The 16,169-nt window shown below is 25.3% G+C and overlaps 2 protein-coding genes across 3 annotated transcripts; both read left to right on the top strand.

Annotated features, from left to right (window-relative positions):
- The first annotated feature begins 3,226 nt into the window (after positions 1–3,226).
- Positions 3,227–9,797, top strand: LOC122506141 (E3 ubiquitin-protein ligase RNF126-A). 2 transcript variants are annotated; one of them, XM_043618146.1, is made up of 8 exons: positions 3,227–3,392; positions 4,295–4,423; positions 5,287–5,453; positions 5,621–5,743; positions 5,957–6,129; positions 6,624–6,739; positions 6,828–6,925; positions 7,286–9,797. In XM_043618146.1, the coding sequence occupies exons 1-8, from the start codon at positions 3,309–3,311 to the stop codon at positions 7,371–7,373; spliced, it is 978 nt and encodes a 325-aa protein (XP_043474081.1). In that variant the 5' UTR covers positions 3,227–3,308; the 3' UTR covers positions 7,374–9,797. The 2 variants fall into 2 exon arrangements, with proteins under 2 accessions (XP_043474081.1, XP_043474080.1); XM_043618145.1 differs by having other exon boundaries at positions 5,287–5,477.
- Positions 9,798–9,964: 167 nt separating this feature from the next.
- On the top strand, positions 9,965–15,520 carry LOC122506140. Its single transcript, XM_043618144.1, has 4 exons — positions 9,965–10,183; positions 10,715–11,778; positions 11,848–13,548; positions 15,173–15,520. The coding sequence occupies exons 2-4, from the start codon at positions 10,840–10,842 to the stop codon at positions 15,260–15,262; spliced, it is 2,730 nt and encodes a 909-aa protein (XP_043474079.1). The 5' UTR covers positions 9,965–10,183; positions 10,715–10,839; the 3' UTR covers positions 15,263–15,520.
- Positions 15,521–16,169: the final 649 nt, after the last annotated feature.

Below are 16,169 nucleotides of genomic sequence, written 5' to 3'. Positions count from 1 at the left end.
TTATATTTTTGTATTAAGACAATTAATTTTTTTACAAATTACAATTGATTGCTTGCTTTTTTACTTAGTAAAATTGCAAATCTGATTTTCAATCAGTTACTATTTTAAATATTAAAAATTGTAATTACTTTACAAAATTACCAAATTGAATTTTAATATTTCATTACTTATTTTGTCAAAAAAAATTCTTTTATAAATATTTTTTTAAGCTTTTTTATTTTAATTAAGAAAAATAAATTAAGTCATTAAATTAAAAATTTTAATATTACCTAAAATTAAAGATAATGAAAAATTCTCAAATGAAATTTTATAAATGAAAATTAATTAATATCTTCAAAAAATTATATTAAAATATTTTTTAAAACATTAATTCTTAAAAATATATTTTATTATAAAAATAAAAATTTTATTTCTAAATATAATTAAGTATTGTAGTATTTACAATTAAAATTATTTTATCGAATCAAAAAAATTAATCTTTTATTTTGTATTTACAATTGCAACGAGTAAACGAAATAAATTTAAGAAATTCGTTAAGTTTTGTAAAATTTGAAAATAATTTTTTTTTTAATTTCGTTAAAATTAATTAAAAGAAAAGATGTGAAAAAAATGTACTTATAGTATAGTTATTTATAGTTTTAAAATAGCATTTGTCTTTTCAGTATATACACTTGCATATTATAAATGCTCGCGTTGAATATAAAGAGAAATCGATAAAACAAATTTGATGAAATTCTCAAAAGCAATCCACTGAAATGGGAACAAATAAATATTTATTTATCAATATTTATTGACATTTTTTTTTTGCAAATAATTATCAGTATTATTTTTATTTTATTTCTTTTACTGTTTTAATCGCGATCCTTAGATTTCTATTGAAAAAAGGAAAATTATATTCATTAAAAGAAAAGTATTTCTTTAAAGCTCCAAACTTAATCGACTCTGGGTTGTAATTATAAAAAGGTAAAGTAATAATACTTTACAAAAAAAAGGACTGTTATCATATCCGATAAAATAAGAAAAGGAGGACAATTTTTTTTTTAATTTTCTTTTTTTTCATAAGTATAGAAAATAGTTGAGGAGAAATATTCTTTTTTCGTAATGTGTCAACTTGTACGATGAGAATATCGATAATTGAAGGAAGAAAGCGAAAAGAAAAAGGAATGAGACGCTTGATTATTTTTTTTTATTTCGCAAATTTCTTTGTAAGTTATTATATTTTTTCAAATATTTTATTCTCTCAAATATATTTTTTAAATATTAAGATTACTTTAATATTAAAGAAACAATTTTTTCAAAAATTATTAAATTTTAGTAAATATTTAGAAATATTAGAATATAAATATTTTTTTCCATTGTTCCATAAAGTTAAGATAATAAATAAATAAATAAAATTCAATAATCGTGCGTCTCAAAAATATGCGAATAAAAAAAATATCATTGTACAAAGTTTCTTCTGATTCCATTATAATATTCTAAAGCTGAACTATCGTTATTGACTCCTATCACATAAACTATTATTATAACTACGTATTTAAGACAAGTGCTATTTTTCTTTCAATTTTTATAAACATATATAAAATATATTTATATTGTAAACGTTGAACGTCTATTATAATATACAATTCTCTGTTGAAAAAAAACAATCCAAGCTTTAAAACTATCATTTTTATATATTCTATTTAGTCTTATTTCGTTTTAAGAAAAATACCAATCACAATTGTTACGAATTAATTTTTATTAAAGAAGATAAAAATTAATTATTTAATCGCTCTTAGCAACAAAGATTTTCGATAATTTGTAATAAAAAAAAAAAAGAAATGAAATTTCAAACTATACAAAAAAAAAACAAACGCATAAATTTCCACACAAATAGAATTATTGCATGTATGATTGTTAAAAAGAAAAAAAAAGAAAAAACAAAACGAGACTATGTGATGTTCTGCTATCTGCATTCTGTTACAATTATTATTTATATGTTGTGATAATATTATAAAAAAAATATATAAATATAAATTATATATTATAGAATCGTAAATCAGAAAATCGATAGTTGTATCAACAGAAGAAATGTCCCTTTACTTGATAATTATTGTAATTAATAATTAATAATTAATAATTAATAATTGTAACATAATTAAATTACAATTAATTATTTATTAACTAAAATGTATGTAAATATGTTACAATTATAAAAATGTATTATTACATATTAAAAGACAAACAATTTGTTTAAAACAAGTTTGTTGAGACAACTAATGTATTTCACAATATACGACTATAAATTAAATTACAAACTGCAGTGTGTTCTGCGAAAATGCTACAAGTTAAAAAAAATGTGTTCAGTATTGTAAAACTAATTCCCCATTTGTGCCAAAATTCATTTTTCTTATTATAATATACAAAAACACTGTCGATTTTTGTTACTTACTATTATCAAATGACAATTATAATGTTTCTTCTATATAAGAATAAAAATGTCTGCGTGAACAGAAAACTGGAATTTAATTTTCAAAATTGAAATGTCATCAATTTTTTTTTCTGTTTCTTAAGTAGAAATTAATTTTAGGTTAGAATTTTAAATTTCGATTTTGAAAAATCAAATTCCTATTTCTCCGTAGATGATAATTTATTATGCTTTATCATTTTAAGAAAAATATACACATTTGACTTGACACTTTTAGAAAATAGAAAAAAAATCTCTATTGAACTTACTTGTGTAGGTAACAAAAAATATTACTCTATACAAATAAAAAATCGAATATTCGAAGAAAATTTGTCATTTTCTTAACACTTGTCGAATTTCCTATTTCTTTTTTTTCAGAAAGTACAATTTTGTACCTAAGGGGAAATCCAAGGAAAATTGTAAGGAGAAAATTTAGATTTTGTTTCTTTTGTTGACAAAAGACAAAATACTAAAATTTAGAGCAGAACTGACTTTTGTTTTGACAGGTAAATTTTAGGTTATGTCGACCGCGTCCGGCGTCGTAGAACGTAACATTTCCTGAATTAACAAACAGGGCAAGTTTAATTGGTTTAATTTAACAAATTGATTTTTTTAAATTTCCGCAAAAATAGAAATTTTGAAAATTGAAATTGAATTTTGCCGCCAGTTTTGGACATTTCAACAAAATGCCATCTGCTGTCAGAGTTGGAGAGCAGAATGATAAACCAGTAACTGTTTGGCTATCTAATATGAAAAATTACACGAGCATAGTTTATGATTGACCGTGAATGTTGGGGAAGTGCGCGTGAAAAAGAGCAGTAACCAGGAAAGAAAAGGATAAAGATACAGGACACCGTAAAACATGGCTGAAGCCGTTGTGGAGAATCCTCTGCTCACACGATTTTTTTGTCATGAGTGCAATTCCGAAGTGGATAATTTACTACCCGTGAGTAATTTATAATTTAAATCTTCAATTTTACATTTCTTTGAATTTTCCAATTAATTGCGCTGTTCATTCTTGTACATTTACCAAATGAAAAAAAGTTGACATTTGAAATCCACGTATGATTCAGAGACAACCATTTTTCCCCCCACTCGTTCAATGAATAAAAGTGAATAAAATGAGAATTCTTTAACCAGCTTCACGAGATAGCAATTTTCTTTAAAAACTCGTCACCATTTATTTATAATTAATTCTTTTAAATATTGAAAAAAAGCTCTTTTACCATCATACTGAAAATCAATAATGGCAAAACTCCGAAATTATTTCCTCAACTCTCTGCCATCAATAAAGTGTCATAACATTAACGATTTTTTTTCGGGTTAATAACTTAAAACTATTTACAGCAAAAAAAATTGCATGTTTCGTCATTCTCGTTTAGCTGGCGATGAAAATTTAGTTCCTAACAATTGGACTGTGAAAAATGTCAAGAATTTTGTATTTTTAAATTGAAACACACACGGGTCATTGTATTGATGTTATTTCCTTATATAGAACAAGTATTTTTATACTACGATTGATAAGAAATTTTTTTTATAAACTTTATAAATTATAAACATTTCTAGAATAGTCAATCCCTTGTTTTACTAATGTTTACTAATGAGAATATTTGTTAATTGATTTTCAATGAATAGGCGAAATATTTTATATTAAGGAATTTAATGAAAATATTGTCTCATTTGTTATCTTTAAAGCATTTTGAAATAGAAGTAAACTATTTTTCTAAATCGAATTCTTTGCGAGAAACTATCTTTTATATTTTCTAATTGAGATTTAGAATTATTGATTTATTAATTATTAATTTGTATTTTAATGAGTGTCATTAAGAAAATATTCTTTGTCAACAGAATTATACGTGTCCTATGTGCACTGGTGGATTTATCGAAGAATTAGAAAATGGAGGGAACAACAATAGTTCGAATATGGACCTCGGTAGTGAGGATGCAGACATTGATGTGGATATTACAGGAATGAGTGTAATTTAATTGAATTTTTAATTAAGTAGAAATTTAAAAGGTCATTTTTTTGTTTGGAAATGTTTACAGTTTAGAAGTAGAGAGGGAAGGAGGAAATTATAATTCCTATCAACTTCAATAAGAGATTAGAAAAAATTTTATTACACAGTTTCGTATCGAATGGAAACTAAAAATTCTTTATTGCTGACAATGCGAAACGAGAGAAGCTTTTCGAAATTTCATTAATTTTAGAATGTCATTAGAATATCTAATACTAATTAAAAGTATAAAACTAAACAAAAATAATTAACAAGGAGAAGAATATGGAAAATATAGAAATTAACTCTAAATCAATTTCCAAATTAATTAATAATTTAATGAAAGATAGTCGTAGTATAAAAATTTAAAAAGAAACATTAAAAAACGATAATAAATAAAGTAGATTAACTGATTTATTTATTATGGAAATAAATAAATTTTAAAGATACATAAATTTAAAATAAATATAGTTGGACTCATGACACGAAACGAAAATGAAAAATAATGAGAAAAGTTATTTGCAAATATATTCGTCTAGTTTACAATTTTCACGAAAATTACATTCTCTTTATTTCTCTAGTCTCCGATTGACACGAAACAAAAATAAATAATGAAAATAATTAGTTTCAAATATCCAAAAAAAAAATTAAATTTACTTTATTTCTCAATTTTCTAACATACTTACACGAAACAAAATTGAAAAATTATTCTCTAACAAAAAGTAAATAGTTAAGATAGATAAACAATGAGATTTTGTAAAGTATTGAAAATATTAAAATAATAAGGATTCATCATTAAAAATAATAAAAATATTTATTCGTCAATTTCCCAAAAAAAAAAAATAGTTACCGGAATTTCTTGACGATCAAGATCAAGATGAATTGCAGTCAGTTGGTCTTTCGCTCATTACCAATCAGGGTCCAATCAGTACAGGCAGTAGGGCCTTTAGGCAAAGACCCTATCAAACACGATCGTCTGGTGAATCACGTGCTTCTGGAATTCACGGTAGCAGGTATCATCGTAGTAATCTATCCCGGTAATCATTATTTTTAGTTTTCATGTAAATTTATCGCCAAAAAACAACAAAATTATTTCATTTTCATTGAGGAGAGATCAAAAGAAATTTTAATTTCGAAAGAATAGAACATAAAATTTAATTAAATCATTCTTTTCTTACAGTAATCGTGGTCGACAGCAAGACACACCAATGACAATTGATAATTTACTTCACGATTTTATTTTCAATTTATCTGGTGTTGGATTTGGTGTACCGTCTCAACAGGGTGCGGCAATTCCTCCCATGTATGTATTCTTGATTCAATTTTATTTCTTCTGTCAATAATAATAATAATAAATTATTAGTTTTTAACTCAAAATTGAAATTTTTTTTTGAGAAATATATATTTAAAAAGCCGTAATTAGACTTTTTATTTTACAAACAGCATACAATGATAATAACAATGATTGATTTTAATTGTTGAGTTAAAAAAATGTTTTATTTTTAAAATAATATAGATTCAATCTTAGACTGCTGATAGGCAATCCAGGGGATTATGTTTGGGGTCGCGAAGGTTTAGATGCTATTGTAACGCAATTATTGAATCAAATGGATTGCACTGGCCCACCGCCATTACCTAAAAAGCAAATTGATGAAATTCCTACAACAGAAGTATCTCAAAGTCAAGTTGGTAAGATTCTTTTTTACAAATTTTTCTTTTCTGTTTATTCATTTTTTCAATCAAGTTTAAATCAAGTTCAAGACCCTAAGTTTCTTCTCAAGTTTTCTTTTTTAATGTTACAAAAAAAAAATTCTTGTTTTCAAAATTCTTTGAAAACATAGTTAGAAAAATTTAAATTGCCCTTAAATTTATTTTTGTACCGTAAAAACTTTAAAAAAAAACAATGAAATAGTTACAGTTGCAATTATTACCAAAAAAAAATGAATTTTTGTTTCCACCTTGAATAAAAAATCGACTTTTTCTACTTTTTTTGTATACTTTTATTTTAATTGACTAAAAATGACTTTTTCTTGATAGAGAGACAGTTATAATTTGAAAGAAAAGCCATAAATTACCAGAAAGATGATAAAAACACGCAAGAAATGTAAAAAATAATAATGAAATATCGATATACATAAAATGTTCTTTTTCACTGAAAAAACTCTTTTTTTTCCCCCTTTTAGATAGCAAATTACAGTGTTCTGTTTGCTGGGAAGATTTTAAGCTTTCCGAACCGGTGAGGCAACTTCCTTGTCAACATGTTTATCACGAACCATGCATTGTTCCCTGGTTGGAATTGGTAAATATCCACCAAATCAATAATTCCTTTTATTTCAATTATTTTTCCGAATAAATAAATTTCAATAAATTGAAATATTTTCTTTTAGCATGGAACGTGTCCAATCTGTAGACAAAGTTTGGGAGAACAAAATACTGCTGAAGCTAATCAGGACACTGTTGGACCAAGTTTAGCCGCTTTATTCAGGTATTTCATTTATTTTTTAATTCACTTTTTAACTTCATTCTTTTTTCTTTGTTTGTTTGATTTTTTTGTTTTCTTTTTTCCAAGTGTTGAAACTTACGTTTGTTTTCTTTTTTTTTCTGCAAAAGTGTTGAAACAGTTTTTTTTTTTTTGAAAAAGTGGTGAAACATTTGTTTTCTTTTTTCCTTTTGAAAAAGTGTTGAAACTTTTTTTTTCTATTCTTTTTAAAGTTTGACAACTTTTTGTTTTGACGTTTTAAAAACTGTTTGAAATTTTTATTTTGGACGTTTTTCTTTGAAATTTGCAACTCAGTCGATATTTTGCATTCTGTTGATTGTTGAACTGAAAAAAATATTATTCCAGGGCCGCTAATGAATCGAATACCAGCAGGTCACCTTCTACGTCGTCAACGGACAGCAACGTAAGGAATGATTCTTCTAATGAAATTTGAAACCAATTAGCTCACTCATCAATTGACCTCTTCTTTCAGCCCTCCCCGAACATGTAGTTGTAACATATTCATCCTTTTTTTCACCCCCTACTTCCCCGTCTTCTCCACCCCCTCCCCCTATTAAGACTTTTCAACTCTTTTAATAATTTCATCATTACACGAATGTAAAGGTCTCATACTTCTTTTTTTCCAAAAGGAAAATATAAATCTAGAAAAAAAAATTCTATACTTTATGGATGAAGTAGAATTTTTAAGAAAGAATACGCGACTAAAATTTCAGTCATCATCGGGAAAAAATGTTTTTTTTTTTTGTAAATTTTCTTCTAACTTTACAAATTGTATTTAATTTTTTTTTTTTCAAACAAAAATCTGTGAAATTTATCGTAAACTTGAATTTGTTTACGACGAATTATTTACTTGATTCCCTTTCAAGAATTAAATATAAATATATATATATAAAAAAATGGCAATTTTTCATCTGAAATACAAAAATATAGAATACAGTAGTTTATGAAAAATTAATGACATTTGCTGTAATTTCGATTCGTTTATCATTTTTATTTTCATTTTCTTTGGAAAATTCTTTAAATATTTTTTTAATTTCAAATTGAAGATTTAATTTTTTTGATTAGAAAAAGAGGCCAATTGTATAGTTTTTTTTTCAATTCACGTGTTTTTTTGGGAGATTACTTTTTTCAACACCTGTACCAATATTATTTTTTGATCAACAAAATAGACTATCATTCACTTTGCCAACAGTTTGAATCATCAATTTGTCTGTTTCATATTTCAAACAAATAAAGAAACGAATGGTTAAATAACTTTGCTAATAAAAAAAAAAAAGAAAAATTGACAAAAAAGTGACTAAGAAACGTAGTTTTCATTTTTAGAAAATGAAAAAATTTATTATCTTGTACAATTTCTTCTTTTTTTTTGCAATTTGTACAGAGCAACAAAGCAGTATAATTGTAGAAGTTTTAGCTAGCACTTGTTGTGTAATTGTAATTTTATACAAATTACAAATAATTATATTGACAATTCGCATTATTCCAAAGTGTAATATGAAAAATTGTTTTTTTGCAACCGAATTTATTTTTTTGCTACAATTTTAATGCGATTTTAAGAAAGAAAAATTTGTAATTAAACCTCGAGTCTTAATGGAAATTTTTGCAACGATCATTAAAATATATATTAGTATTAAATTATTAATATATATTTTAATATGTATTAATACTATTAATATACATTGGTATAATATTTATATATTAAGATATTAAATACTATTTATAAGAGAAAGAATATTCTCTCATTAAAGAGTGAAAAAAAATGGAAATTTTTTTTTTCTAAAATGCAAAGAAAAATATTTTTTATTACTAAATTGATAACTGATGGCAAATGTTAAGGACAGGGTTGACAAAGTTAGGACATATTAATTTTATTTATATAAATATATATTAATTCTCGTACACATTGTACAGTGCTATTAATTATATATCATTATTATTTTTAAAATTGATTTTATTTTTTAAATAATAGTTCAGTTGGAAAGTCAAAGCAGAATAATAAAAAAAAAAATTGAAAAAACGAGAGTTTATAAAGTCGTGGAATTTGATTAAAAATGTAGATAAAGAAAATGAATAAATTATTTCAACTCATTGACAATGTTTTCAATGATGTTGTGAAAGTTAAATTAATTATTAATTTAATTATAAATTGTTTCTGTATCACCAGTGATGGACAATAATTTCTTTGAAACAAGAAAAAGAAAATCTACATTTTACAAAATTATTTTTTATATATATTGAAAAATTACTTTTCAAATTATTGTAATTCGAAAATAAGTCCATTGCTGCGTTCTAATCGTTATCCCAATTTAATGGAAATTTTATGTAAACAAAGAATTTGTTGTTCATAATATTGGAGGAAAGAGAAAAAAAAAATAAGTCACTCGTATATTCTTAAGTATATAACAAGTTTTTCGTTGTTCCATTACTTTTTTTTGTTAATATTTTTAGTGTTTACTTTAAGACAACGAAATCGCATTTATGCTGCGTTGTAGAAAAAAGCAGAGATTTTTCTATATTTTAATTAATTACAGAATTGTTAAAATCACGTGATTTTAGAGAATGCAATTTTAGTTTTTTTTAATAATACATTAATAATAATAATTATATTTTTTATTATTATTATTATTATTATTTTCGTTGTGGGAAATTTGAACGCACACTTTGTATTATCCTATTAGGTAATTATTTAAAGCTTATTTATATTTTTAAACACGTATTCTCGAGAAAAGAATTATTGATATTTTTCGCTATTTGAACGTGACTTGAAGCTAATATTTATAATAGTTTTTTCTCAGTCAAATTTTATGTATAAATTAGATTGATACATTTAAAGAATAATAAATATATTTATTCCCAAGTTTGTTTTGAATTTTATTCTTCTCAATTATTTATTAACAATTCTCTCTGTGAAATAAAGATGAATTAGGTTTTAAATTTCCCGCCCGTAGACGATAGATTAGTGCGCCACCTGTGAACACGCCTTAAAACTAAAGTCTGACAAGACGAAACGTGTCTTTTTAAATGAATGCAAGTGAAAATTTAGTTTAGAGTGGTGAGAAAATTTCGGAGAGTCGTTATAAAAGCTCTTTTTTTGTACAGATTTCCGTTTATATTAATAGAATAATTTGTGTGATAATTACATTATTATCGTGTAAATAGTGTATGGAATTGTTTTCAAAATTATTGGATGGTTTTTTTTGTCAGAATAACTATTGCTGTTGCAGGCTAACAGATAAAAGTTTGGTAAGTGAATTTTTTTTTCGTCTCATATTTTACAATCACAAAGAAGGGAGAGATTTAATCTACTATGCGTCCCTTTTAAATTACATTCCTCGCTGGCCCTCGTGTTGCGCCTGTTGCGCTTGGAAACTTTTCTCTTTTTTAAAAACTCATTTCGATTTAAAATATCACTTTATGTTATACAATACTTCAGTTTATTCCCAAAAATCAAAATTTTAACCGTTATTCAGTAAGATTTATTTTTGAATGATGTTAAAATGTGGTTTTCGTTTCAACATCAGTTGATTTTCAGGTTAAAATTTTATTTCGAAAATTCAGGGTTTAAAATTTATTAAAAATTAAAACTGTTAAGGAAAAATAACGAATTTACATAAGGATCGATGATTGTTCTTGGATATTTTATTTGCCCTTGAACAGAATAGTTGAGTTCTTTTTTCAAAAATAATTCAAATCGTTCAAATTCGATTAATTTTAATATAAACATTACTTTTGTTAGAAAAATTTTGAAATAACATTTTTTTTTTGATTTTACAGACCCGTGAATTATGATAGAAAATAGGATCGTCAATCATTAATGTTAATAAAATTTCTTGATATATAAATTTATATATATCTACATAGAAAAAGGCATTGATATTAAAGAAACATCGATAACGAAAATGTTTAATAATCAAAGTCTCGACGAGAGGATTCAAGGGAGTATTTTCAGTAATGATGGTTACGATTATCGAAATGAATCAATTGGAAATCGTTATTTTATGAAATGGAGTCCTCAGGAGGAGATGAAATTTTATTCAAAAAGTCGTTACGGTTCACCGCGAATGCTCAGTAAATCAGTGCCAAGAAAAAATAGAAATCTCACCCGTTGCCGAATAAATCGCTCATTAAATTTTGACACTGGATTAACAAAAACTGAATTGAAATTTAAAAATTCGCCCAACACGAGCTTAGAGAGTATTTGCTGCGACGATGATAAGCAATTGTCACGTTCGGCGAAAATAATGAAGGCCTTAAATTTCACTCCAAGTCCAATAAGTGTCGGTAAAAAGAAAGTCAATAAAACATTAAATTTTGACTTCAGTCCAAGTCCAAACAAATTATTAAATTACAATCGAAGTCCATGCAATATTGTGCGTTTAAATTTGAGCACTTCGTCACCGAAAATTGTGAAATCGTTGAATTTTGATTCAAGTCCGGCAGAATCGAATATTAGTAGCATTTTGTGTACGTCAATTGATTCCATTGATGAGAATCAAAATCAAACGCCATCGCAACGACGAAGAAGTGTTAAAAAATCATTGAAATACAATAGTACACCATTGAGAAAGGAGAAAGAATTTGTTGATAAATCGCCACTATTACGTTCCGAATTGAGGGAGAAAATTGACAATATTATTAAAATTTCGACACCTGATGTGCAAAAAACTGTAAAGAACAAAAAGCCATTTATCAAGGAAGTCTTTGTCAGTACACCGAGAAATTTATTTAACGATTTTGATGATGATGATGATAATGAAACAAAAGGACCTGGAACACCCAAAAATAGAATTCAATTAATTCCTGAAAGTATGAGTGCAATTAAGAGAAGCCACAAAAAGGTAATATTCCCCATCCTCTTTTCGTTGTAAACTGTTTTCCCATTTTTCTAATTATTTTTTCTTTCTTAGGAACGATTTCCCCGTCTAGTCGAGGAGGACGATGATCAGCTCGCTGAGAAATTGGACATTTCAAACGAACAACGACCATTAACGCCACCAATTGAAGAGGCGGCAAAAAACACTGGCAAGAATTTCAATTCAATAAAACGCTCCCACAAGAAAGATAAGAGTCTAAAATCATCATTCAATCGTCTCGATGACGAATCACACGACGGCTCTATTTTCAACTACTCTGGCATTGATTCCTGTGGAGATGATGATGATGATAATAATATTAACATCGAACCGAAAATAACGCCATCGAAACTCAACTACGACAGTGATTCAAATACCAACTCATCCGAAATTCCCCCCGTGAAAACACCGGAAGAAAAAGGTCCATCAACACCGAAAAATTCCATTAACATAATGGAGAGAATCACAGGCAGTTCCATTAAAAAATCACACAAAAAATTGAAGGACAAACGAAAAATTCTCAAAGCAAACATTATCGAAACAATTGAATCATCGGAAAGATCGACAACACCCGAAAATACAAATTCAAGTCGTCTTCTCTTGCCAAATTTCAGTTCCGTGAAAAAATCGCACAAAAAAGACAAGAGAAGTAAAATTCTAACAAATTTCGCGAGACGACAAAAAATGTTCAGTTATGATCGTGAAAAATTACAATTCTCATCATCGACCAGTGAGGATGAAATTTTAAAAATTAACCAAAATTTAAAATCACCCGACACTTCACCACAAAAAAGAAAATCGACTACAAATCTCGATGATGAATTTCATCCATTGCTGAACGATTCCGACGAATACACCACAGCACACGATGAGGAATTCAAAATTTTTACACCCATTAAAAAAATTAAATCAGCTCCCAATCGAAAATTCACTGCCACTGAATTTGATCTTCCTTTAACACGCTGTGAAACACCAATTTTCACTCACGATATTAACGATCATCATGATGATCAGAAACAAATTCAAGAGCACACATTCATTACACCGGAGAAAAATTACCAAATTCCCCCAAAGGAAAAATCGACACCCAAGGAAAAAAGATCGAAACGCAAGACAAATGGAAAAATAACACCAAAAAATAATAGATCGTCATTGAATTTAATTGCGAATGTTAATTCCGTGAAGAAATCGCATAAAAAAGAAAAGAAGGGTAATCGTTTTTCAATTAGAAATGAATCGATGAATCAAGAAACACCAATGAAGGAAATTTTCGCCGCTGATTTATTGAATGTATCGAATTTTTTAACACCCGATTCGAGTCTTCATTACAGTAATAATACGAGTGAGGCGAGCTTTAAAAATATCTCTCAAATGGCGACGAAATTTTTGCAAAATTATGAATTTGATGATTCTAAACCGTCAACGAGTTATGAAATTGTTAATGACAAGGAGGAGGAATATTCAAAGTCATTGACCCCACCGAATTTATTGAAAATGAAGAAATATTTTAAGAAACAACAAACTGAGTCAATTAAAAAATCACATAAAAAGAAACGCGAGGAATTGAGGAACAATGTAATTGTTCAAGATTTAGAATTTTCCGATGATGGTTCTATTTTTACGAATGAAGATCGAATTAATGATTTTTCAGTAATTGATCGTGCAATAATTGAGAAAAATCAAAATGGAAATTCAAATGATCTTCAATGTTCATCAATTGTTGTTAATATGAATGAAAGTTTTTTCAATCAAAAGGTATGTAGACTGTTTATTCTTTCTTGAATTTATTTTCAGAATATTTTTTTTACCAATTTATTCATTTTAATAATTAATAATATAATAACTTCAAGTGTCTTAACAGCTCTAAGTTTACTGACAATAAAATATAAATTTTCCAATTCATAGTAATGATTTTTGTTATTCAAATTATTGTCTGAATAATATTACATATTTGAATATTAATTTTTAAATATAAATGGAATATTAGAATATTTTTAATACTCTAATAATATTTTTTTAATTATTAATTACAATGATTGACAGTGATTTTTAAAAGAAAATTGAGAACGAATAATTTTAAACAACGTTTATTTCAATCAATTTTTTAACATTATTTACAATTATTTATAAAAAATGCATGAAACAAATTAATATTTCACCACAATTTTTAGTAAAATTGCCTTCCGTTGGTTTACATTTTCTGCCTTCTTTTGACAATTTGGATTTGAATGAAAAACACTTAATTTTTTTAGAAAAACCAATTCTCGAATTCTGAAAAAATTGAAAGAGGAAAATTTTCATAAGTTGTAAGAAAATTATTAATTAATATTAATTACTAATGCTTATGATTGGTTTATCATTATTAATTATTAATAGTTGATAAAACATTGTTAAGTATAAGAAATTAATAAATATTGGTTAATAATTTCATGAATAATAAATAAGTAGTAAATAAATAATAAACAAGTAGTAAATAAATATGTATTAAATAATTATTAAGCAAAGAGTAATTTTTATTGAAATATTAATTTTCTTGATTCGCTTTTATTTTTATTAAATAATTAATTAGAGTTTAGAGGTACTCACTATCTTTGAAGGAATCATTATTCAGATTATTAAATCAAGTTAAATTTTTCTAAAAATTTAACAAGAAAATTTAAACATTTAATTTCTCCTCTTTTATCAAAGATTTTATCGCCTCTATGGACTCTAATTTGTACTGATAATAAAAACTTAGAGCCGCTAAGACACTTGAGGTTATTATTAAAGTTACAATAATATAAGCCATTTTTTTTTCTTTTTCTTTTTGCTTTTTTTCTAGAGATTTATTTCTACTGGAGTTCCTAAATCATGAGCAGCTTTTATATATCGAGTAATAACTATAATATAATAATAGAGTTTATTATAATTATTCTATTATAAGTATTCAATTTTAATTAGTCTATTTTAATTATTCTATTATAATTATTATTGGTATCCAAATAACATTTTAATTACAACTACTTAGTGGAAGACAAAGATTTTCTAAACACGCACAAATATCTTTTTAAACTCCTGAAAACAAATTTAATTAAATTCAAATTAAAAACTGAAATCTCTCCTTAAATTGTACGCTTTACCAGACAATGTATTTATTTTGTAAAACAAAAGAGTAAAATCAAAAAAGAACTATTATCACCTAATTATTTCAATAATAGTTTCTATTATCTTTTTATTATAATAGTAACTAATTTGCTCTCTCAAAATAATAATTATTATTTATCAATTTAAGCATGTAAAATATTTATCATTATAATTCAATTAAATTCAATACTATGTGCATTTTTCAATAATAAACATTCTTGTTGAAAAAAAAGTAAAATAGAATTTTATTTTTCAGGTACGAACAACTCGTAGTACTTCAAGATGTCTTCTTAGAAATTTGTCAAAAGACGGCTCACTTTTTGACACGGATGAAGAAGGACATTAGACATTTAGGAATCAGCCAGTTTCAATGAAGAAATCAAATCATAATAATAATTATAAAGTCTGATAAAAACTCAGTAGGAGTATAAAAACTAAGACTTTTATAGAAATTAAAATATGAATGATTCCCAGGTAAACTTTTTTTTTACTAAAAAAAAAAAGGAAAAGAAGAAATTTTGAATAAAAAATAATTTTAAATCGTTTCTGACATTTAAATTTCTAAAAATTTAAATGAATGCAGAATTTCATTTTATTAAATCTTAAACTAAAAGAAAAGAAAAACAAAAAAAAAATGATAAAAAAAATAGTAAAAATTTTTTAAATAGAGTTTTTTTCTTAAAATTATCTTACAGTTGAAGAAATATTATAAATAGAATAGTCCGGAAATTTTTTGTGGAAACGAAGATTTATCGAATGGAATTTTTTTGTTAACACAAATTATTTGAGACTGAATTTGTAATATTTGTCAAATTTCAATTATTATAATTGTTGATAATTATGATTATTGTAATTGTAATTTAATTTTTAGGAAACGATTTTCAAAATGTTAAATAATATTCACACAATCATTCTTTTTCAATTTAATTATTTACCATTGTTAATATTTAACCGTTTTGATGAATTTTAAAAATTTGAGAAAGTATTTCGTTTTTAAATTGTTAATTATAAACTTGTTTTTATTAAAAAGTATTCACGAATTTCAGTCTATTAGTTAATATTAATATTGATAATTCTCATTAATAGTGTTATTACAATATTCGTCAAAAACAGAAATCTCTTTATTATTATATCTGCAAAAAAATCCTTAAAATTAGAGAATTAAAATATAATCTAAATTTAGTTTAATTGCTAAAATTTACCGTAATATCTATATTCATTTATGGGATTAAAAAAAAAATCTTATAAAGAAT

The sequence above is a fragment of the Leptopilina heterotoma genome, unplaced genomic scaffold (assembly GCF_015476425.1).
Source record: "Leptopilina heterotoma isolate Lh14 unplaced genomic scaffold, ASM1547642v1 Lhet_397, whole genome shotgun sequence".
Taxonomy (NCBI): Eukaryota; Metazoa; Arthropoda; class Insecta; order Hymenoptera; family Figitidae; genus Leptopilina; species Leptopilina heterotoma.
This window is presented reverse-complemented; position numbering and strand designations above follow the sequence as displayed.